The 24,477-nt window shown below is 30.5% G+C and overlaps 1 protein-coding gene across 1 annotated transcript in view; it reads left to right on the top strand.

The window, feature by feature from the left end:
- Positions 1-24,477, top strand: part of LOC129988260 (gastric triacylglycerol lipase-like) — a 56,272-nt gene that overhangs the window by 10,019 nt on the left and 21,776 nt on the right. Inside the window, exons 2-4 of the mRNA XM_056096444.1 lie at positions 6,697-6,901; positions 14,599-14,713; positions 17,420-17,570. Coding sequence (XP_055952419.1) covers positions 6,697-6,901; positions 14,599-14,713; positions 17,420-17,570 — 471 coding nt within the window. The remainder of the gene's footprint in view (positions 1-6,696; positions 6,902-14,598; positions 14,714-17,419; positions 17,571-24,477) is intronic.

The raw sequence follows: 24,477 nt of genomic DNA, 5'->3' as shown, positions 1-24,477 counted from the left end.
ATATTTTATGCAATTCCAACTTTAATAGATTCTTCAGAAATATTTTAAAACTTCAAATTTTGATAGTCATATAATTCACTCATAATATTATAAAGTCCTTCAGTCATAACGTGATATGTATCTCTCTAATTTTCTGTTACCCCTCGTAGAATTTATGCTTTAAATTAAAGTGTAAAGGATTAATCTGCAATTAATATAATAATATTTTTTTACTGAAACAAAGCATTTTTTTTAATAATATGATTACTGATAATAGAGTCACTGAGCGTTTAAACTTTATGGGCACTAAAGAATATCTTTCTTAATTTATGTAATATCTCAAGAATTTGTCAACAAAATTTTCTCAGATTCATCATGAACGGATCGATTCATTAAGAATGTTTCATTTTAAATGCATCAAACACTAAGAAAATAAAATGAATCGTTTAAAATAATCGGTCGAAAACAGGTTTAAAAAAACTACTTAAAAAACGATGTACTTAAGACTATAAGCATATACAAAAAAATATATAACTAACATAAATACAATTTAATTACAAAAGCATGCAACTAACCTAAAAATAATTTAAATCATTGAAAACAGGTTAAAAAAAACTACTTAAAAAACGATGTACTTTAAACTATAAACATATACAAAAAATATATAACTAACATAAATACAATTTACTTACAAAAGCATACAACTAACCTAAAAGTAATTTAAATCGTCCGTTGATAATGGTTGTCATGCCAACAATCAGAACACAGTGCGCATGCGTGAATTTTCTTCGCCTTTTACGGTAACGCAAATGCGTGAATTTTTCTACGCCAGTTGGGGTAACGCTATGCAGATTATACATTTTTAAATTCCTTTATTCTGTGTTATTTTAATTCAAAAGTACTTCAGAATGAATCTGAAACATGGATTAATTAACAATGTTTAATTTTAAATGCATAAAACATTAAGAAAATAAACAGAATCGTTTGAAATAATCCGCCGTAAAATGTTAACCCTAGCCTTATTACTGTTGGGAGAAAAAAAAAACTAAAGCCTTACTCATTTGGCGGTGGAGAAAATGGAAGATTTTTTTGGCAGGAAAGTTAATTTTTAATTAATAATTAAAATTTCAAAAAAAAGGGACCCCAGGTGCACATTCCCGACCTCTAAGGTATACATGCACCAAATTTGGTAGCTTTATGTCAAATGACCTGGCCTGTAGATCGCCAACACACACACACACACACACACACACACACACACACACACACACACACACACACACACACACACACACACACACACACACACATTGAGCTTTATTATAAGTATAGATAAAGATTTGGTCAACAGTTGTTTCTAAGTAGCTGGTATGGTTGCTAAATTGTAAGTGTTTCGGAAGACATTGAATTTAAATCTGCTTTAATGAACCCTTTGTTTTTTTACTCTTTTATGGCAGGCAACCTAAATAATTAAGTGAAGTAGTTATTTAGCTGATTATCGATTTAAAAATGAAATTAAAATATAAATCTAATTTCTTAACATTTAACACTGTTTAATACTATTTTTAGAACGAATTTCGAAAAATTAATAAATATCGTTTTAATAAAAATCGTCTGTTCTTGATCGTTTTAAAATTGTTTGTATTCATTCCATAATTCTTCTTATAAATATAAAATATTTGTTTCAGCTGAATTCGTATCATATTTTTTTGTTTGATTTTTACATTTCCCGTGATATTTCCCTTGATTAATATTATTTAAAATGTTCTGGTGAGAGTTCGCCATATCAACAAAAAGTGATTACTGGAAAAGAAGGAATGCGAGGGAAATTTTTGAAATTTATTTATTAATCAAAGAATTAATGATGGTAGCTATTAACGTCTGGTGGCTTTTTTTTACCTTCTTTCTTTCAGTGACTATTTTTCCCTATTTTCTGCAGAATACTTACTTTTATAATCTAGCGCAGATACTAGGTTTCCGCTTCGCAGCTAAAGTAACAGTAGAATGTTTTTTAATTAAGAAATTCTACCCAATCCAATTAAAATGTCGGCGTCATCACAAGCTCTCGTATCATTCTCAATTACAAAGACTGTGTTAGAGGAATTCTTAATTTTTAGAAGTCAAAGAAGTCAGAGCAATCACTATACATAAAGGTTCAAGACGCAGACTTTGGGAAGTAGAGCCCAGCTAATAAAATTTAACAGTTTAAAGTTCCTGCAGTTAAACTATTTAGCAAAATTTAAAACTAATTTAGCATTAATTATGATTACTTTCCTACATCGTTCATCTTAGCAGCCATCTTGCTTTTTATTTTCTCGTATACGTAGTATAAAACAAAGTATAGTAATCGTCAAAAATTTCGAACTTGGGATTTTGACGAATCTATTCGTTTTAGAGCTCTCTGAGTTCGAAAAACACATTTTTGGAAAATGTCCGTCTGTCTATGACAAAGATAACTCAAAAACGCTTTGAGATAGACTGTTGAAATTCGGTATACATTCTTTACAACAAATTGCAGATTTCTGTCAAATTTTGTGTGAAAACTGTTAAAAAGAAGTCCTGCTATTCGAATATAATGTAACGCGATAATTATGAAATGAAGAGGTCAAAATAGATAAATATTACAAGGTTTTAACATGTATAGTGTAGATACATGTCACATTTTGACCAAAATACAACTATAAGTTAACTGTCTATCTGTCTGTACTTTCAGAAATATGTTAACACGATAATTCAAAAATGCAATGATATAAATATATATTCAATTTGGTGTGAGATTTTGTGACTACAAGTGCAGTTTTATATCAAATCTTTATTTCAATCGATTGAGAAAAACGTGTCAAAAACACTAATTTGACTTTTGGATAGTATTAACGCATGCCAGGAGTTAATCGCCAAAAAACTCCCCAAGGATCTCACAATCGACTCAGTACGCTGCAGTATTGCTCACCAAAAGTCAATATTTAGTACGTCAGTACCATCCATGTAAGGTAATCTCTGGCATGACAAGTTTATTAGAGAGTATGCGAGAAAGTTTTGGAGAAACCACTCTTGCTTGTTGGATAATTGATTTGTTTCCATTTTCAAGTTTACTGAAGTTATTTCATACGAATCTTAATATCATGATCTGATTTATTTCTATCAAAAACTATAAATATTTCTTCAAAAAAAATTAATTTTATTCTCTTCTCCATTTTCAGTAATAATTGTTCAATGAAAAAAAAACGTGTTGCCATTTTAATTTAATAATATCGAAAATATCTAACTGTAAAACTAGTAGCATGGCATTTGACATTTAAGTTACTAATAATTTCATCAAGTTTTCATTGCGACTTTTTTCTTCCATTTTCGTGTGCATTCTAGTCTCCCCTTTCTGTTTCATATCAATAATCATCTATATCATAACTGCACCAGGACAATTCGTAATCAAATGTAATTAAGAATTAGGAATAGGCAGTTATATAATGATAAAAAGAAATAATTAAATAATAAAAAATAATTAACTGATAAAAAAATTAAAAAGAAATAATAGAACTTATAAAAAGAAAGAATTTTAAAACGTGTGAAAATACAGAACTTCCAAAAACAATGAACTTTTCCTAAAAATAAGAAAGAAGGAAGGAAAAAAATTACGATAACGATTTACTTGTAATTTTTTCATATACGAAGAGTACAAAATAAGTATTGTAATCGTCAAAAAATTCGAAATCTAAAGTTAAAAAAATCTCAATGCTGCGGGCTTCCCTGCATCTGAAAAATACATTTTTGGGAATATATCACTCTGTCTCTGAACTCAAAGTAATAACTCAAAAGGTCCTTGAACTAAATGCATGAAATTTAGCATATGATATTTACATCAAATTCATAGATTTCTGTCATGTTTTGAAATCAAATTCATTCGCAAGAAATCTGTTCGGTTGTTCGAATACAAGTTAAAATGTTAACAATAAAAAGTAAAGTGCTGGACAGATAATAACTGAGATACAATTTTACCATTTAAAATGTATATTCATATCAAATTTTGAACCATATCTATCAAGGAGTTGATTGTATATCAGTCTGTATATTTGCATTTATAGAAATGCGATAACTCAAAAATGCATCAATTTAGATTACAGTAATTTAGTATGGGATATTATTACTAAGACTGCAATGTGTGCCGAATTTTGGTTTCAATAAATTCACAAAAAATATACAAAATACATGCTGTGTCTTTATTCACTATACTAAAATAAAATACTCATGAGAGATGCGGTGAAAATAAAAATCTGAACACCCGTGGTGTTCACTGCTTTGTCCAATTTCCACAATTTTTATGCGAAAGGGCGGAGGAATAAAACCTTTGTTTGGCAGTATACGAGAAAGTTTTGGGAAGATCATTCCTGAATTTATTTGGAATTTCAAGACTGATAGACTAATATCTCTGAACGGAACTTGGGATTTCATAATGTCGTCGCTAAAGCTTCGCGTCTCGTTTTGTTGCGTTTGAAAAAAAAAAAAGACCGTTGTGTGATAATACCTTAAGAATAGTATTACGCATTTTCGTAGCCATTTACGCATTTAATTTAAGGTTTTGATTGTTTCTTCAAATATTTACATTGTTAAAAGTTAAAGGAAACACAATATGTTAGCTGCAATAATTACTTGGATCAAATGAAATTTCATCTAAAATGCTGCCATTTTGGCATTTTATTTTTTGTTTTAAAATAATCTATCAAAGAAATAACCAAGAAAGCAAATTATTGAACCACATAAATTATTATGGAAAAAAACTGTTGGCTTAAATCAATAACTACTATGAAATAATGAAGTAAATTCCAAAATTATATCTTATATAACTATGTTAAAATATTGTTAGGAATCTGTGATGCGGCTTCCCAGCATAGTTGGTTCCATAGGAGGTCCCAGAGATTAGCGACAAACTTGGCGACCATTTGGCGATTTTGCAACGAATTTGGCGACTTTGGAGCCAAAATAGATTATACCCGAAACATCGAGAATTTTCCCTTTCCGTCCAGTAGGAACCGAGATACGCCTCGAACGTTCCTGATTGGTTGGGAGGCTTCTAGCCCAGTCTCCTGAGACCTATAAAAGCAGGCAACCGCAGCTGCCGGAGTAGTCGTAGTCGTAGTCGGAAGCGACAGAGAAGAGTGGTCGGAATCGACGGTGGAGAGTAGTCGAAAATCGGAAGTAAAGAACTGGCCTTCCAGAGATAAGCGGAACAGCGACGGAGCTGTGTGCTACTCTCTGCAGTAGAGTCTTGTTGTATGCGACTGTATATGCTGTTGTATGGTACACGTCTCGGCTGAAGATAATCGTCTTCTGTGCAGTATATAGTTGTCGTCTTTGTGCTGTCCTGTGTGTCTTCGTGTAAATAAACGTCGTTGTTTTATTTTCTACTGCCGCCTGCTGAATGAGCGTTCTCCACACCATATAACTCCCACTATCCAAACGAACCCGGATATTTCGTAGCAATATGTTAATTATCCAAACGAACAATAAAAGCATAGAAATTTTGAAAATACACATAAAAAAATCGAATCGCAAGAAAAAAGGTGAAAATTTCTTCCGTAAATTAATAGATTAATCTATAATTTTTTCAGTTGCAGACTTAAATCAGTGCTGATAATTTATTTTGTAACACTTAGATCTTCTATATCCTGACATATTACGCAAGAAATAAAGCTAACACAGCAATCAATAGTGCATCAGTTAAAAAAGAAAATATATTTTATCTAATACAAAACAATCAGAAGTCACTGATAAGTTTAAAAAGTGATAATAATGAGGAATCAGAAAATGCTGAATGATTAATAGAATTCACCCTTAGGTTTAATATATTTATTTCTGTTTTTTTCATGTGATGAATTTCTTGAAAAGAAAAAACTGCATTGGTGTGTGCGTATGTTAATGGATGGATGGATGGACAAATATTTGATTTAAAATTTAGTTTCGGTTGCTCAATTGATTTGTTAATTTAATATCGAATTCCAATCAATATATAATTGTTATTAATTTAAATACAATTTATATTCATTTCGACTATCAACTATGATTATTTAAATGGTTTTATGATTCTTTTACAGTATCTTTCATGACTTGAAGATCCTTTAGATGAACCAATATTCTGCTAACAATATATTCGATTATCACAGGTTAACTAAAGAAGGTTGTAGTCAAAAATACATGAAAACAAGAAATTCCTGTACATTTTCTGAGTGTTTAAGAAATATTAAAGAAATTATTATTTGTAATATACCTTTGATGTAAATATAAATAACATTATTTAGTTTTGTTTCTTTGCAGTGGGGTCTTCTATAACCAAAATGTTGGCCAACACTCAAGCCAAAACTCGTCACTAAAATTGTATTGAAACAAATAGTGATTCATTAAGAGAAAAAAATGAAATGTCCAATACAAATTTTTTTTTTAAAGTTAGAAATAACTTTTAATTTGGTCCGTGAAGAGAGAATATAATGAGCATATATTATTTATTCATGCTTAAGTTTATTCGCAAACGATAAATTAGTCCCTTTAAAATAAAGAAAACCGCCGCTGAGTTTCTTAATGTCAAAACAGGTTTCTCGCATCCGATAATGGTTAAAGGGAATAGGGATATGGTTGATTCTGCCCAGCGTTACAGACAATGGTGAACGATTATATAAATTTTTTCAACTGTTCTGCCTCCTCTTTAAAGCAACTTTGTTTCCATTCCAGAGTCAATTGATATCCAGCAAGGGCTATCCAGTGGAAGATCACGTTGTTCAAACGGAAGATGGTTTCCTATTATCTGTACAGCACATACCACATGGAAAAAAAGGATGTGATCGGCATCAGGGTAGTAAAGAAGTGGTTTTCCTCCAGCATGGTCTTCTATCTGCTTCCTCCGATTGGGTGATTAATTTCCCTAATGAAAGCCTTGGTCAGTCACTCACTTATGTATCTACATATATTAAGTTTCCGAGTTTTTATATTAAATTTCAACTAGTTCTAAAGCTTAAAATTCTAAGTAGACGTTTGATTTAAAAATTATAAAAATTTCGTTCTTAATAACTTAGACGCATATTATCGTACAAAAACATTTATTACTTTTTTTTAAACTCAGAAATATAATATTTCCAGGGACACCAATTTTATTTCTATATAACAATTTTAATAAATGTTTAAATTCTTTTAAATACATTTCATCGTTTGAGTAATTGCATTTAAATAAGAAAGTGTTGTAAAGATATTAATTTATTTTTAATCAGTTATTGTAAATAGATAATTAAGAGTAAATTTTAAAAAGAGAATAAGTACAGACAAATCGGAAACATAGTCAAACTACGAAGTTTTTTTTTTCTTTTTTCTTTTTTCGAAAGCCACATTAATTGTAGGAGTTTGAAATCATATTTATTGATTTTAAGTCGCTTCATTCGGAAAATCAATTTTTATTTTAAATGACGAGAATTAATAAAGAGTAATTGAAATATTGGAATAATATTGAATATCAAATACATTTTAAAAATATCAAGATTTATTTTAAAGCAGTTCTTGGAAATCAGCGATAGAAAAAATTTTCATAATACATTTTGGAAACTGGAATTAATATTTATAATTCGAAAACCAGACAGAGTATTGCAGAATATTCTGTCAGGCAATTGAGAATATTCTAGAATATTTGAGAATATTCTGAGACAAATTCGTAATCATACAATAGATGTAAAACATGTTTTTAATCTAATTTTTATCAGATCAATTTTAATTAGTTTTATATTAGTTGAATTTCTAATTTCATTATTTATTTTATTAGCATTTTATTTTTGTTTTTAATTTTTTATAATTTCATGCTATGTAAAATTTTGGAGAGTGTGGTTTGCTTATAGATTTCATTTTATTTACGTCTTATGTATTCTTATTTCATAAGGAATAATGGACAAACAAGTATTTTTTTAGGCTAACGTTTATTCATATTAAAACATTTTGTCAACGTTAAACATTTTGTTTACAAATTATTTCTTATTTTCTTTGTTACAATTCTAAAATCGTAGAACACCATTCTTCTGTCCGGATTAATATTTCTCAAATCAATTTCCCTGCCTTCGATATCCCGTTTATGCTTCTCAGTGAATTCCATTAAAAACAAAAGAGAAGCTCACTTCTTTTTCATCTTTCTCTCGAGTAAAGAATAAGATAATGGTCGTATCTCCTGTTGGTTATCTAGTGATTAGAAGATGTCGAAGACTGGATATGCATATGACTGGGCGAAGAATCCCACTTGAGTACGACTGTTGTTTTTATTCGAGATCCCGTTACCATTCAACTAATAAAATAACCTCAACCTCATAGGTATCAGAAGTTGGGAGGGCCTTATGGCGTTGATTTTCATTTCTTCTGGATTTTGTTCTTTGTTTTCTGTTTGAATCTAGGAACATGAAGGTGAATCTTGATCCTAGAATTAATTGAAGTGATTATTGCGCAATCAAATGGACAGCCAGAATGTTAACCTTTCTTCAACTCTTCGAAGAAAATTTTTCAATTTTAGGAAGAAGTCTTTTTTTTAAATCTTAGAAAGTTCATCATTTTAATCGCAAGTATCTCCTTCAATTTTACAAATAACTTTTTGAAACTTTTTTCTGTGTTTTTATTTTAGTATAGAGTGTAGACTTTTTTTCTATTTGGATTTCTTGGCCGATCTTCTTTATTTTTTTAATTGTTTTTTGTAACTTCCTTATTTCGTCACTAGGGCCGCAACAACCTATTCCTGTATTCAGCATAGTCATTTCACTATAGGTACATGATACTTCCCTAGCTATATGAGATGCTGATAATTTTTTAAATTCATTCTTGACAAAGGAAACAGGGAAAGAACTGCTCTTTTCCTGTTTATTTGTCCCCATGTTCATACATCAGAGACAGCGTTAGTAGGGGGGCAATTGCCCCCCCCCATTTCGGCAAGAGATTGTGAGTTTAGTCGGTGATGAATTTCGAAGAAGCTAAATCCGCATATTTCCAGACTTTTTGATTGAAATGTCATTCACCAAGCTTATAATTTGCATTAATTTTGGCTTTATATCCGACATTGTGAATAAGATATCTCATTCTGCAGACAATTTTTGGACGGCTGACTATGAACTGAATGTGATGGAAGTCCGCAGATTTTCACACATCTTATTCAAATGTCGTTCATTCGGATTATAGTTTGTATTACTTTCTGCTGAATAACCGACAAAGTGGCAAGTGAGTAAGATGTCATATTTTCGGCGATTAATCTTTGTCTTTTGGCCAAGATATCATAAGTCGACAGAAAGAGTTATTTCCATTGAGTATTTCTATTATTTGCAAGTGGAATTATTAGAGAAATATACTTTTTTATTATGCATGAATAGGGTGATAGAGTTGTTTTCCCTAATTCAGAAATCAATGAATCATAGTTCTAAAATTAATCGTCATTTTATTCATCTAAGTGTTACTTCCTCGGTAATGAATTGGCAAATTTGTTTTATTTATTTCATTTCACTATGAGAATTATCTGACTAAAATCTAGTTAATAGTTAAGGTATCCGACTACGTTGAAAACACTGGTTATCGACCACATTGGCGAATTCTTTTTTTATTATTATTTCTTGTGGTTCAGGCTTTCCTCAGTCCAAAATAGTATTTTCTAGGAAAAGAAAGGTCTGATCTATCATCCAGGATAATTTTAAACAATTTTTTATCTAAAACTTTTCTTTAACTTCTATTTTCTCAAACTTTAATTTTCATAAAAATTATAAACCGTTAACATGGTATCTCAAAAACTAACAGAGGTATTTACATAAAAATTTCAGCGTGTATTTTAAATACTGTGGGCAATGAAATGAACCAAAAGTTTTATTGTTGGTGAAATACTTTTTCATTTATGGGTGTTTTTAGAAAAATTAAGTTGTAAATTTATGGAGAAAATGTATATATACGTATATTTTTACCCATAATTTCTTTGCATCTCAAAATGTTTCTTAGGTTTTGGTTCATTTCATTCATCATTATATTCTATAACTTGTGTACAAAGAAAAATAAGATTGCTGCATTACAATTTTGTGTAGTGTTAACCGTATTGGTTAAATTTCATTAAAATTTACTACAAATTTTCCTATTTCTCAAAATATATTATATTTCCAGATATTTTTTTTTTTTTTGCATTTATAGTGTTTATAATTGACAATACATGTAAGAACCATAAATAATTTTTAAAAAATCCATAAATAGTTTTTAAAAAATCCAATTGTTCAAAAATATTCCTTCGAACGTAGTCGGTTACCTTAAACTAAATTTAATAAAATACTCTTTTCTCTCGACACTCTTATGCAATATGCATGCTAAAAGGAGTTACTTTCTTGTAGCCAAATTATATGAATTCATTATAACTCACTGGAATAAGTAAATTGTGTAACTGTGAATTAAATTTATTTAACAGTAAAATATCTGTTTTTTGCCGCCTAATTTACAAGTTGCGATTATTACATTAAAAAAATGTTACAGACCAATTAACAGCAAAAAATAAATATATGTGTTATTCAAGTTTTTTTTAACTACATTAAAAGAACTTATCTAAGTATGCACTAAATTAATTAAGTAAATTACTACCTAAATTCTTCAGATTCTGCATCCAGTATTACAACTGTATTATCTGGAAACGTATTTTTAAAAATTTTCTTTTTCATTTTTTTTTTTCTTTTAATAACCCTTCGCGACAAAATCTATATAATTTCAGGTGTTTCTAAATTTTTAATAGACTTTAGATAAAGATGTCTTGATAAAATGATGATTAAAATAGTTATACATAGAATATTCATATATAGTGTATTAACCTATTGACATATGAATTTATTTAACTTCCTATTTAGATGGTACATCTTATTTGGGACAATTATTATTATTTTAGTTCCCAAAATAGTATAAAGGCATTTGTGATAATGATATACTATTTTTTTTTCTAAATTAGATCTCAATACAAGTAAATCTCAAGAGTCTCATAAAAAAAACGACTTAAATACTGACAATCTTTTGATGGTTAATAAATAAATGACCTGTGAGCATTTTTTTTTTTTTTTTTTTTTGCAAATTTTTTTATAAATTTTTTAACAATGGAGGAAAGGGTCCGTATGTGTATTTAAAAAAAAAACTAAAAAATACTTAATTTAATTTAATCAAATTTAAAAATTAATTATTTTGTGTCTTATTTTGAAGCCACATTAGAGAAAATGCGCTTGCCCCCCTGTCGGGTTTCTTTTTATCCTCCCGTCGGCGAATTTCTTCCGTCCCCTCTGCATTATATGCCTCATTCTGAATATTTCCTCACTGCTTGTTTCTTTGTAGATAAATAATGATTTTTTTTTTTAATTTTAAGTTTGACTACGGCGGGCGCATAGTTTTCGACAAAGGCGTTTCTTATTTGGTTCTCTTTGTTGTTGCCAGTACCATTTATTCATTAAGCACTTTCCTTTGTTGAGAAATATTCGGTTTTCATATCACCGTAAATCGTGATGGGTTCTAGCAATGGCTTGTCCAATGTCCTTTACATTAACAATTGGAGCCCTTTTATAAAATTTATTCTGGAAGTTCTCCTGTAAAATATATTTTTGTATTTGTCGGATTCGTGTTAATCAGCGGCTGTTTTTTATTTCCGATTGGCCAGGAGACTTCTTTAGCATTTCTCTGACGAACTTTATGTAGCTTTTTATTTGTTGTTTCTGAAGTCTCTATTTATTTTTTTTACATTCATTTCTTTTTCAATTAATGTTATTTCTTACAATCTGAAATTTATGCACAGTTTTAAGTTTTTTTTTTATCAATATTTTATTAATATTTCTGAGTTTCAGTTGTAAGTGTGAGTAAAACTTAATAGAATAGAAACATATTTAGCTTTTAAAAAATGAAGTATCTCTTCTTATTTAAGGAAAAATTGCGTTTTTATCAAACTTGTGGGATTTTAGAATTTCTAGAATACGTGATAATGTATATTCTTGTTTTTGCATTTTCGGTAATGTCCAATTGATCCATTCCATTTCATTGAAGCGTTTTTTTCATTTAAAACCCAATAATGTATGTGTGTCATGGATTTGATACGATTGGTAACATATACTTCTTTATTCGAAATTCTTGTTTAGCAGCGATGGGTGTTCAGGCATGATAATGTTCTAGATTTTAATTTGAATTTGATCCATTCCATTTCATCGAAGTGTTATTTGTTTTTAAAACTAAATATTTTCGTTCTCATTAAAATACATTTAATTTACTTCCCCTTTATATAATTCAGTTACTCTGAGGAAACAATCGTCCCTTTATGTTGCAGTCACTTTAAGAATATAATGTATGTTTCTAATGAGTTTTTTGACTCGCTATTTAAATGTTGTTTAATTTCCAACATATATGCTTCAAAAATAAGTCGTTACTAAATTGAAATTAATTGTATTTAAATATATGCACGTATTTATTTTGTAATTTATTTTCTCTTGCATACCTTTTTTATTATTTGTTGAAAGTCTGGTCCCTATTTTGTTATTTTTATTCTTCTGGAAAAGTAATTTATTGAGAAGAAATCAGTCTTTGTCATTTGAATTTTCAAAAAAATGTTAGCCGTTTCATAACCGATAGATGGCGGCACATATGCATTCGAAAGTGACAGTGGGTTCATTTATAGAGCCTCAAAGCAGCTATATTAGTCCTAAGGTGTGAAAAGTCTTTTTACAAATTGGAAATTCATTTCAAAGTGTAAAAAAGTCACAGTGCTGTTTATTTTACTTAAAGTTAATAGCGTTTGCGAAAAGTTTCTTCAACTGTAATATTGTTTTTCTTTCTTTTTCTTTTTTTTTTCTGGCTGTTAAGTAAATGGAATGCTTTATTTAGAATTTTGCCTTGTTACGTGATAAGACTGAAAAAAATGAATGCAATCTTCTACTACTAATTTTTGTACAAATCATAAAGTGGATATATTTTGAAATAAAAGAGAAAGCGAAACTCTTATTCTAAAGACTATTTTCATTATAAAAATATTTTTAAAAATTTATAGCTAACGTATCAAATTAAATTTTAAAATATTAATATTAAATTTAATATATATTATTATTAATTAAAATTAATTAAATTTTTAAATTGAATATATATTATACATTAAATTTAAAGGAAAAAAACTAAAAGCTAATGAAACGGATATCACTAAAAAGCTAATATTTTGATTTTTAAGAAAAAAAAAATTTCGAAAAATGAATTTTATGAGATAATATTTTTGGAATATTTCATTGTAAAATAGCACAAATTAATTAATTTTTAATTCGCTGATATTTCAATTAAGCTTTTGATGTTAAAAATTTGATATAGACATTCCTATTGTCTTAAGAAACAGATGTTCCAAATTTCAACACATCAAATAAAAATTCTGGATTTGTGTAAAAGATAAACTAATATTCATATTTATTTACAGGTAAAAATAATACGTTCATTACAAAATAGAAAGAGCAACTAATAGTTTTATGGATGGCTCAATTAATTAAAAGAGATGAACAAAGTTGGGAAAAATAAATTTTGTTTCCACTCCAAATCCCTTGAATTACCAAAAAATAATTACAACACCGAGAATAAAATTTAAAAACTTTAATTAATTCAGGAAATTAGTATCTTCAATATATAATTTGATGTTCCTTATTCCCTCAGTAAAGTGTTTTTAAGTATGAAACAAATTAAGGCCGTGTTATTTTAATAGTCTTATATCCGTTTCCCTTATCATGTAAATGAATCATAGAAAGGAATCAAATCCCATATCATTATTGTGCCATTAAACAAGTAATTTTTCTAGAAATTTATTTATTAGTTGCACATTGCCTAAAATAAGCAGAATTCATATTTTTTGGATTTCAACATGAAAGAAAATCACTCGAATCTTCGATGAAACAATGAAAAAGGTTTGAAATTCATTGCAGCAATGTTATGTCGAATGAATTTTGATTCGATTTAAACCGACAAGTAATGTATTGTAGAAGACTGACATAATCTTGGCCCAGTTCATAGTTCGAGTTCAAGTTCATAACCAACCAGGTCGAAGTGGGTGATAAAAAATTTTGTGATTATATAAATTGTGTACCTTTCTTTTCCCCAAAACTTCTTTATTATAGAAAAAAAAAAAAAAAAAAAAGAAAAGAAAGAAAGACAAGCCAAATTGAGCGAATTATTGATTTATCATAACGAATAACTTTTGCATTGAAGTTGCATGTCCTTTAAAGTGCTGTATGTCTTTTATACAGATGTATGACCCATCTACGAAATCAATCTCTCTAAAATGCATGATTCACTGGTTCAAATTAAATCTAAGTTACTCTGGCTATCGCGTTCGCAAGACAGCGCGACAAAAATTGATGTAAATTCTCTTCTGCCTAACACAGGTTGATTTCCAATCTATATCACATGCTGATTTGGTTTGTCTAGTTTGTGATCTATCATCTCTGAGCGAAAATGCCAGTTGTTTTGAAAATACACTGTATATACAAAATGTCCCATTCTGTGAGAATATATTAGAAAGCCAAGAAGGATTGGGGAACAGGTCTGATTTGATTTAATTGTGCTCACTTGTTTTTTGTGATATTTAAACAGTCCTTCTCTTTACAGGATTTCTTTTGGCGGATGCCGGGTATGATGTGTGGTTGGGAAATATCAGAGGTAATACATATTCGAGGAGACATATCAAGTACTCACCACATTCAGATGAATTTTGGGATTACAGGTTTGCTTTAGAATATTACAAATAATAAAAATATTTTCTAACAAACGATGTTTTTAATTATGTACTTAAGAGTTGAAAATTAATTTAATTAAAACGGAGACTAAAACAAAATCGTAAAAGCATGAGATATTGATGATAATTAAAATAAAACTCAGGATAAATTGGAATTTTTTATGTAATTATTCTTTTAATATATTTTTAATTTTTAATAATATTTTGTAATACTCCTTTTTACAATACTTATTGAGGCTTGGTTTTCGCGTAGTATTGTTTTCAGACTTGTACAATTTGGTTTTGGTCATTAGAATTTTTATATAAAAAAAAATCTGTTCATATGTATTATGTTAATAAACACCTATTTAAATTTTTTTTAAATAATATTGCTTTTCCCCTTTTTTTTGTTGTGTGATTATTTTTTTGTTGTGTGATTATTTTAAACCTAGTTTTTGCACAGTAGCTTCTGAGGGTAAAGACCTTGGAGCACCCGAGGGCAGAAGTCTGAATTCTATCTCATGAAGAAGAAACACGCACACACTCGCTTACACAACCCCTTTTCACATGGGGGCTCATTCACGCAACTCACAGACAGAACACAGTTTAGAGAACAACCATGCCAGAACCGCCCAGATCACGGAGAAAACGCGTTACCCCTAGGCCAGGACACCGGCTGTCAAATTTTTTCACAGTAGCTTCTAAGGGTAAAGACCCCCTGATGGCAGAAGTCTAACTTCTAGATTAAATGAAGATAACACACTCTCTTGCACAACCCCTTTTTACAGGGGAGCACATTCACCACCTCACATAGCGAACACAAGGAAGAGAACGACCATGCCCGACCTGGATTCGAACCCGGAATGCCTAGATCACGGTAAAGACGCGCTATCCCTAGGCCATGACGTCGGCGCTTTTTACTCTTTAGTCTTTAATATATTTCATAATCCATTTTTAGTAAAATTACGAAATCTCGTAAATTCATTCCTTGAAGGCTACATTACGTATTACACTTAAATTTTTAAAAAAATATTATTGCTTTTTACTTTTTGGCCTTTAATACATTTCATAATCCATTTTTAGTAAAATTACGAAATCTCATAAATTTATTTCTTGTTCGCTGTTGTATTTACTATGCTAAGAAACGCTTTAAAATAATAAATTTTATAGCTTTTTACTTTTTGGCCTTTAATACATTTCATAATCCATTATTAGTAATATTACGGAATCTCGTAAATTTATTCCTTGATGGCTCAACTGATATGGAGTCAAAATTTGATTAAAAGTGATTGAAAATTACATTCTGTAAGTACTAAAATGTTACATCCTATTCTAGAATGCGCAATTTCAGAAAATTTGGAAATCCTGTAATTAGGAATTGAATTAAAAATATCGATTACAAAATTCCATCTTCACAAATATAAAACAAGTATATTTAAATAAAAGCTTATGAGAATCGTAATCGATTAATCGGATTCCTAAAATCATTTAAGACGAGTAAGGATAAACAATAATTAATTCACATGCAAGTATTTTGAGTTTGATATGTCGCCATTTTTTTATTTTCATTGCAAAATAATTTTTTAAAAAGTGATTTGGGAACTTTTTTAATATCTCGTCTTCAACGAGAAAGATTAATAAGAAATAAAAATTTGATATTTTCTTTCTACTTTGCTCTTCTTCCTGAAAGTCTGATGAATTTTAATGTAAATGACAGAGTGAAAATTTTGAAATTCGTTGCTAAATTATTAAATTATGAGTCGAAAACTCAATGGAAAAGTTAAATGGTAATTTATTTTTCCATGTCACGTTTCATCTACCAATATATAAAAAAAATTCTGCCTAATGATTAATATTCTTGTCCTCAAACTCCGTTGAAAATATTTTAAATAGATTCGAGCTTCTAGTCAAAAACATTGTATTTTAATTATAAGAATATTTTTAGTTTATTCCTTCCATCCTTATTTCAATTTTTAAATGTATTCATAATTACGACAGTAAAAAATGCACATAAAAAATGCATTTAATTCTATAACACCGCTTGTGACTATAGTGAAGTGAAAGTTTTGAAGCAAAATATGCTTATGTTTGTTTTTAAATTTATTAAAAACATGCTAACTTTGACAATCAGTTGCTTCGCTGTGGTTGATGGTTGTTAAAAATTTGAAATAAACATTTTGCCTAACGATGTCTTAAAAGTTTACTTTGCAAAATATTTTTAAATTGCAGATTTTGATTGATATATAATCATACAAATTTAGAAGCCTTATATATAGTTCTATTTATTTTGTTATGCCTTTTCTTAATTTTTTTGTCTGCATCTTTGTACATTTAATTATATCGTATGAAAGAGCAGCGATATTTGAAAATGAGCGTACCTTAAAAAAATTTCACTTTATCTCACCACTAATCAGAAATTAAACCTTAATTATAAGCAAAACAAAATTTCAATTTTTTAAAGCTTATCTTTTATTGCGACATAATATGGGAAAAAGAATCCTAAAATCTTCATATATAGAATTTAGGATAACGCAAATAGGAGAAACTAGGAAAGACTCATTCATTGCATCAACTACGTGTAATTTTATGTCTATGTATTTACATATTCTATAACCAGTTTGGTTTTAAAATCCAAACTCTGTCGCGGATGTATAAGAATTTTTCTACTATCCGAAAGTGTACTGAAATCATGTTTTTAATTAAAAATATCTCCAGTTTTGCAGAGATGGGCTACTATGACTTACCTGCCATGATCGATTACATCCTGAATCAGACCGGCCAGAAACAACTGTCCTACATCGGTCATTCTCAAGGAACAACATCTTGCTTTGCAATGCTCTCGGAAAAAACAGAATACAATCAAAAGGTAACTAACATTTCCTTAACAAAAAACATATTAAAATAGATGAAAACCCAACCACAATCCGCGGGAGTGGTTTCTTCAAAACTTTCTACCATACTTTTTAGTAAAATTGTTAACCCAGAGAACACCTTGAATGGCGCTGGCTTACAATAGTTACGAAATATTAAATTTTGACGTGAATATAGCACTTTTACTGAACCTATTGAGCAATCCTTGGTAAATTATTTTAGATACTATTAATCCCTGACGTGTGATTAATAGTATCTGAAAAATGAATTTCTGTTTTAGACGCGCTTTTTCCAACTGATTAGAATAAAGATTTGACACAAAACTGCACTTGCATACAAAATTTGATATTTTCAAGTCATTGTATGAGTTTTCGAGTTTATTTGTATCTGAAAGTACAAACCGACAGACGGACAACTCCTTGTTCGATCTGGATCAAAATTTGAAACATTTATAAACTATAGATATTAAATTTACCTCTCTTCGTTTATAATTATTGCATTAACTTATATTCGGATAGCCGAACTTCCATTGAACAGATTTTACTCAAAATTTGAGGGAAAACTGCAAATGTGGTGTTGTTGGGATTTATGGCACTTTACGAGCTAGCTGACAATTATCTGTCAGCGATTTAAGCCGAATGAGCGTCTCTTGTTTCTTCAGTAGCGCCATCTAGAGCTAAAAATATGACTTAGGTACTCATGCGTCACAACCCTTTCTACGGGGCCGACTATATCCATGCATTTCATCCACAAACCGTAATTATACCTGAATCAGAGAACGATCACCTCTGAACCAGTACACCCAGTGATGTTACTCTCGACATGGAGGACTTTGTGACCGCGAGAGATTCATACATGCGCGAGTCACCACACACAAACGGAGAGTCTTCGACCGACAGGGTTCGAACTAATTCCCTACCAACCAGGTTATCTCGGCTCTGCAAATGTGGTATAAAGATCATATATACTTTACACCAAATTTCAAAAGTTTAGTTCAAGAGCTTTTTTGAGTTATCTTTGTCATAGACAAACAGAGCGGACATTTTCCAAAATGTGTTTATTGAACATAGGCAGGTCAGAAACGTGGAGATTCTTGAAAATCTCGAGTTAGAATTTTTTGTCTATCACTGTACTTTCCTTATACTATGTATACGAGAAACTAAAAAAAAGTGCGCGACACAAATCTTGGAAAAGGATCCTTTTTATAAAAAGTGCGATAAAATACGTGCAAAAGACATTACACATCGTAAAGATACAGTTAAGCTGCACACTTTTGCTATAAAGACCGTATATGACATTTCATCCGTCTATATTAAAGCGTTTTTAGTTATCTTTGTCACAGACAGACGGACATTTTCCAAAAATGTGTTTATTGAACATAGGCAGGTCAGAAACGTGGAGATTCTTGAAAATCTCAAGTTAGAACTTTTTGTCTATCACTGTACTTTCTTTATACTATGTATACGAGAAACTAAAAGAAAGGGCGCGACACAAATCTTGGAAAAGGGTCCTTTTTATAAAAAGTGCGATAAAATACGTGCAAAAGACATTACACATCGTAAAGATACAGTTAAGCTGCACACTTTTGCTATAAAGACCGTATATGACATTTCATCCGTCTATATTAAAGCGTTTTTAGTTATCTTTGTCACAGACAGACGGACATTTTCCAAAAATGTGTTTATTGAACATAGGCAGGTCAGAAACGTGGAGATTCTTGAAAATCTCGAGTTAGAATTTTTTGTCTATCACTGTACTTTCCTTATACTATGTATACGAGAAACTAAAAAAAAGTGCGCGACACAAATCTTGGAAAAGGATCCTTTTTATAAAAAGTGCGATAAAATACGTGCAAAAGACATTACACATCGTAAAGATACAGTTAAGCTGCACACTTCTGCTATAAAGACCGTATATGACATTTCATCCGTCTATATTAAAGCGTTTTTAGTTATCTTTGTCACAGACAGACGGACATTTTCCAAAAATGTGTTTATTGAACATAGGCAGGTCAGAAACGTGGAGATTCTTGAAAATCTCGAGTTAGAACTTTTTGTCTATCACTGTACTTTCTTTATACTATGTATACGAGAAACTAAAAAAAAGTGCGCGACACAAATCTTGGAAAAGGATCCTTTTTATAAAAAGTGCGATAAAATACGTGCAAAAGACATTACATATCGTAAAGATACAGTTAAGCTGCACACTTTTGCTATAAAGACCGTATATGACATTTCATCCGTCTATATTAAAGCGTTTTTAGTTATCTTTGTCACAGACAGACGGACATTTTCCAAAAATGTGTTTATTGAACATAGGCAGGTCAGAAACGTGGAGATTCTTGAAAATCTCGAGTTAGAATTTTTTGTCTATCACTGTACTTTCTTTATACTATGTATACGAGAAAGTAAAAGAAAAGTGCGCGACACAAATATTGGAAAAGGATCCTTATTATAAAAAGTGCGATAAAATACGTGCAAAAGACATTACACATCGTAAAGATACAGTTAAGCTGCACACTTTTGCTATAAAGACCGTATATGACATTTCATCCGTCTATATTAAAGCGTTTTTAGTTATCTTTGTCACAGACAGACGGACATTTTCCAAAAATGTGTTTATTGAACATAGGCAGGTCAGAAACGTGCAGATTCTTGAAAATCTCGAGTTAGAACTTTTTGTCTATCACTGTACTTTCTTTATACTATGTATACGAGAAACTAAAAAAAAGTGCGCGACACAAATATTGGAAAAGGATCCTTATCATAAAAAGTGCGATAAAATACGTGCAAAAGACATTACACATCGTAAAGATACAGTTAAGCTGCACACTTTTGCTATAAAGACCGTATATGACATTTCATCCGTCTATATTAAAGCGTTTTTAGTTATCTTTGTCACAGACAGACGGACATTTTCCAAAAATGTGTTTATTGAACATAGGCAGGTCAGAAACGTGCAGATTCTTGAAAATCTCGAGTTAGAACTTTTTGTCTATCACTGTAGTTTCTTTATACTATGTATACGAGAAACTAAAAAAAAGTGCGCGACACAAATATTGGAAAAGGATCCTTATTATAAAAAGTGCGATAAAATACGTGCAAAAGACATTACACATCGTAAAGATACAGTTAAGCTGCACACTTTTGCTATAAAGACCGTATATGACATTTCATCCGTCTATATTAAAGCGTTTTTAGTTATCTTTGTCACAGACAGACGGACATTTTCCAAAAATGTGTTTATTGAACATAGGCAGGTCAGAAACGTGGAGATTCTTGAAAATCTCGAGTTAGAATTTTTTGTCTATCACTGTACTTTCTTTATACTATGTATACGAGAAACTAAAAAAAAGTCTTCTAAAAGTCTTCGTCTAAAAAAAGTGCGCGACACAAATATTGGAAAAGGGTCCTTATTATAAAAAGTGCGATAAAATACGTGCAAAAGACATTACACATCGTAAAGATACAGTTAAGCTGCACACTTTTGCTATAAAGACCGTATATGACATTTCATCCGTCTATATTAAAGCGTTTTTAGTTATCTTTGTCACAGACAGACGGACATTTTCCAAAAATGTGTTTATTGAACATAGGCAGGTCAGAAACGTGGAGATTCTTGAAAATCTCGAGTTAGAATTTTTTGTCTATCACTGTACTTTCTTTATACTATGTATACGAGAAACTAAAAAAAAGTGCGCGACACAAATATTGGAAAAGGATCCTTATTATAAAAAGTGCGATAAAATACGATCTTTCTTACGATAAAATCTTTACGATAAAATCTTTGTCACAGACAGACGGACATTTTCCAAAAATGTGTTTATTGAACATAGGCAGGTCAGAAACGTGGAGATTCTTGAAAATCTCGAGTTAGAATTTTTTGTCTATCACTGTACTTTCTTTATACTATGTATACGAGAAACTAAAAAAAAGTCTTCTAAAAGTCTTCGTCTAAAAAAAGTGCGCGACACAAATATTGGAAAAGGGTCCTTATTATAAAAAGTGCGATAAAATACGTGCAAAAGACATTACACATCGTAAAGATACAGTTAAGCTGCACACTTTTGCTATAAAGACCGTATATGACATTTCATCCGTCTATATTAAAGCGTTTTTAGTTATCTTTGTCACAGACAGATGGACATTTTCCAAAAATGTGTTTATTGAACATAGGCAGGTCAGAAACGTGGAGATTCTTGAAAATCTCGAGTTAGAATTTTTTGTCTATCACTGTACTTTCCTTATACTATGTATACGAGAAACTAAAAGAAAGGGCGCGACACAAATCGTGGAAAAGGATCCTTTTTATAAAAAGTGCGATAAAATACGTGCAAAAGACATTACACATCGTAAAGATACAGTTAAGCTGCACACTTTTGCTATAAAGACCGTATATGACATTTCATCCGTCTATATTAAAGCGTTTTTAGTTATCTTTGTCACAGACAGACGGACATTTTCCAAAAATGTGTTTATTGAACATAGGCAGGTCAGAAACGTGGAGATTCTTGAAAATCTCGAGTTAGAACTTTTTGTCTATCACTGTACTTTCTTTATACTATGTATACGAGAAACTAAAAAAAAGTGCGCGACACAAATCTTGGAAAAGGATCCTTTTTATAAAAAGTGCGATAAAATACGTGCAAAAGACATTACACATCGTAAAGATACAGTTAAGCTGCACACTTTTGCTATAAAGACCGTATATGACATTTCATCCGTCTATATTAAAGCGTTTTTAGTTATCTTTGTCACAGACAGACGGACATTTTCCAAAAATGTGTTTATTGAACATAGGCAGGTCAGAAACGTGCAGATTCTTGAAAATCTCGAGTTAGAACTTTTTGTCTATCACTGTACTTTCTTTATACTATGTATACGAGAAACTAAAAAAAAGTGCGCGACACAAATCTTGGAAAAGGATCCTTTTTATAAAAAGTGCGATAAAATACGTGCAAAAGACATTACACATCGTAAAGATACAGTTAAGCTGCACACTTCTGCTATAAAGACCGTATATGACATTTCATCCGTCTATATTAAAGCGTTTTTAGTTATCTTTGTCACAGACAGACGGACATTTTCCAAAAATGTGTTTATTGAACATAGGCAGGTCAGAAACGTGGAGATTCTTGAAAATCTCGAGTTAGAATTTTTTGTCTATCACTGTACTTTCTTTATACTATGTATACGAGAAAGTAAAAGAAAAGTGCGCGACACAAATATTGGAAAAGGATCCTTATTATAAAAAGTGCGATAAAATACGTGCAAAAGACATTACACATCGTAAAGATACAGTTAAGCTGCACACTTTTGCTATAAAGACCGTATATGACATTTCATCCGTCTATATTAAAGCGTTTTTAGTTATCTTTGTCACAGACAGACGGACATTTTCCAAAAATGTGTTTATTGAACATAGGCAGGTCAGAAACGTGGAGATTCTTGAAAATCTCGAGTTAGAATTTTTTGTCTATCACTGTACTTTCTTTATACTATGTATACGAGAAAGTAAAAGAAAAGTGCGCGACACAAATATTGGAAAAGGATCCTTATTATAAAAAGTGCGATAAAATACGTGCAAAAGACATTACACATCGTAAAGATACAGTTAAGCTGCACACTTTTGCTATAAAGACCGTATATGACATTTCATCCGTCTATATTAAAGCGTTTTTAGTTATCTTTGTCACAGACAGACGGACATTTTCCAAAAATGTGTTTATTGAACATAGGCAGGTCAGAAACGTGGAGATTCTTGAAAATCTCGAGTTAGAATTTTTTGTCTATCACTGTACTTTCTTTATACTATGTATACGAGAAACTAAAAGAAAAGTGCGCGACACAAATATTGGAAAAGGATCCTTATTATAAAAAGTGCGATAAAATACGTGCAAAAGACATTACACATCGTAAAGATACAGTTAAGCTGCACACTTTTGCTATAAAGACCGTATATGACATTTCATCCGTCTATATTAAAGCGTTTTTAGTTATCTTTGTCACAGACAGACGGACATTTTCCAAAAATGTGTTTATTGAACATAGGCAGGTCAGAAACGTGGAGATTCTTGAAAATCTCGAGTTAGAATTTTTTGTCTATCACTGTACTTTCTTTATACTATGTATACGAGAAAGTAAAAGAAAAGTGCGCGACACAAATATTGGAAAAGGATCCTTATTATAAAAAGTGCGATAAAATACGTGCAAAAGACATTACACATCGTAAAGATACAGTTAAGCTGCACACTTTTGCTATAAAGACCGTATATGACATTTCATCCGTCTATATTAAAGCGTTTTTAGTTATCTTTGTCACAGACAGACGGACATTTTCCAAAAATGTGTTTATTGAACATAGGCAGGTCAGAAACGTGGAGATTCTTGAAAATCTCGAGTTAGAATTTTTTGTCTATCACTGTACTTTCTTTATACTATGTATACGAGAAAGTAAAAGAAAAGTGCGCGACACAAATATTGGAAAAGGATCCTTATTATAAAAAGTGCGATAAAATACGTGCAAAAGACATTACAAATCGTAAAGATACAGTTAAGCTGCACACTTTTGCTATAAAGACCGTATATGACATTTCATCCGTCTATATTAAAGCGTTTTTAGTTATCTTTGTCACAGACAGACGGACATTTTCCAAAAATGTGTTTATTGAACATAGGCAGGTCAGAAACGTGGAGATTCTTGAAAATCTCGAGTTAGAATTTTTTGTCTATCACTGTACTTTCTTTATACTATGTATACGAGAAAGTAAAAGAAAAGTGCGCGACACAAATATTGGAAAAGGATCCTTATTATAAAAAGTGCGATAAAATACGTGCAAAAGACATTACACATCGTAAAGATACAGTTAAGCTGCACACTTTTGCTATAAAGACCGTATATGA

This window comes from Argiope bruennichi, chromosome 10, assembly GCF_947563725.1.
Source record: "Argiope bruennichi chromosome 10, qqArgBrue1.1, whole genome shotgun sequence".
Taxonomy (NCBI): Eukaryota; Metazoa; Arthropoda; class Arachnida; order Araneae; family Araneidae; genus Argiope; species Argiope bruennichi.
Note: the sequence above shows the minus strand (reverse complement) of the source record. Positions and strands in the feature narration are given on the sequence as shown.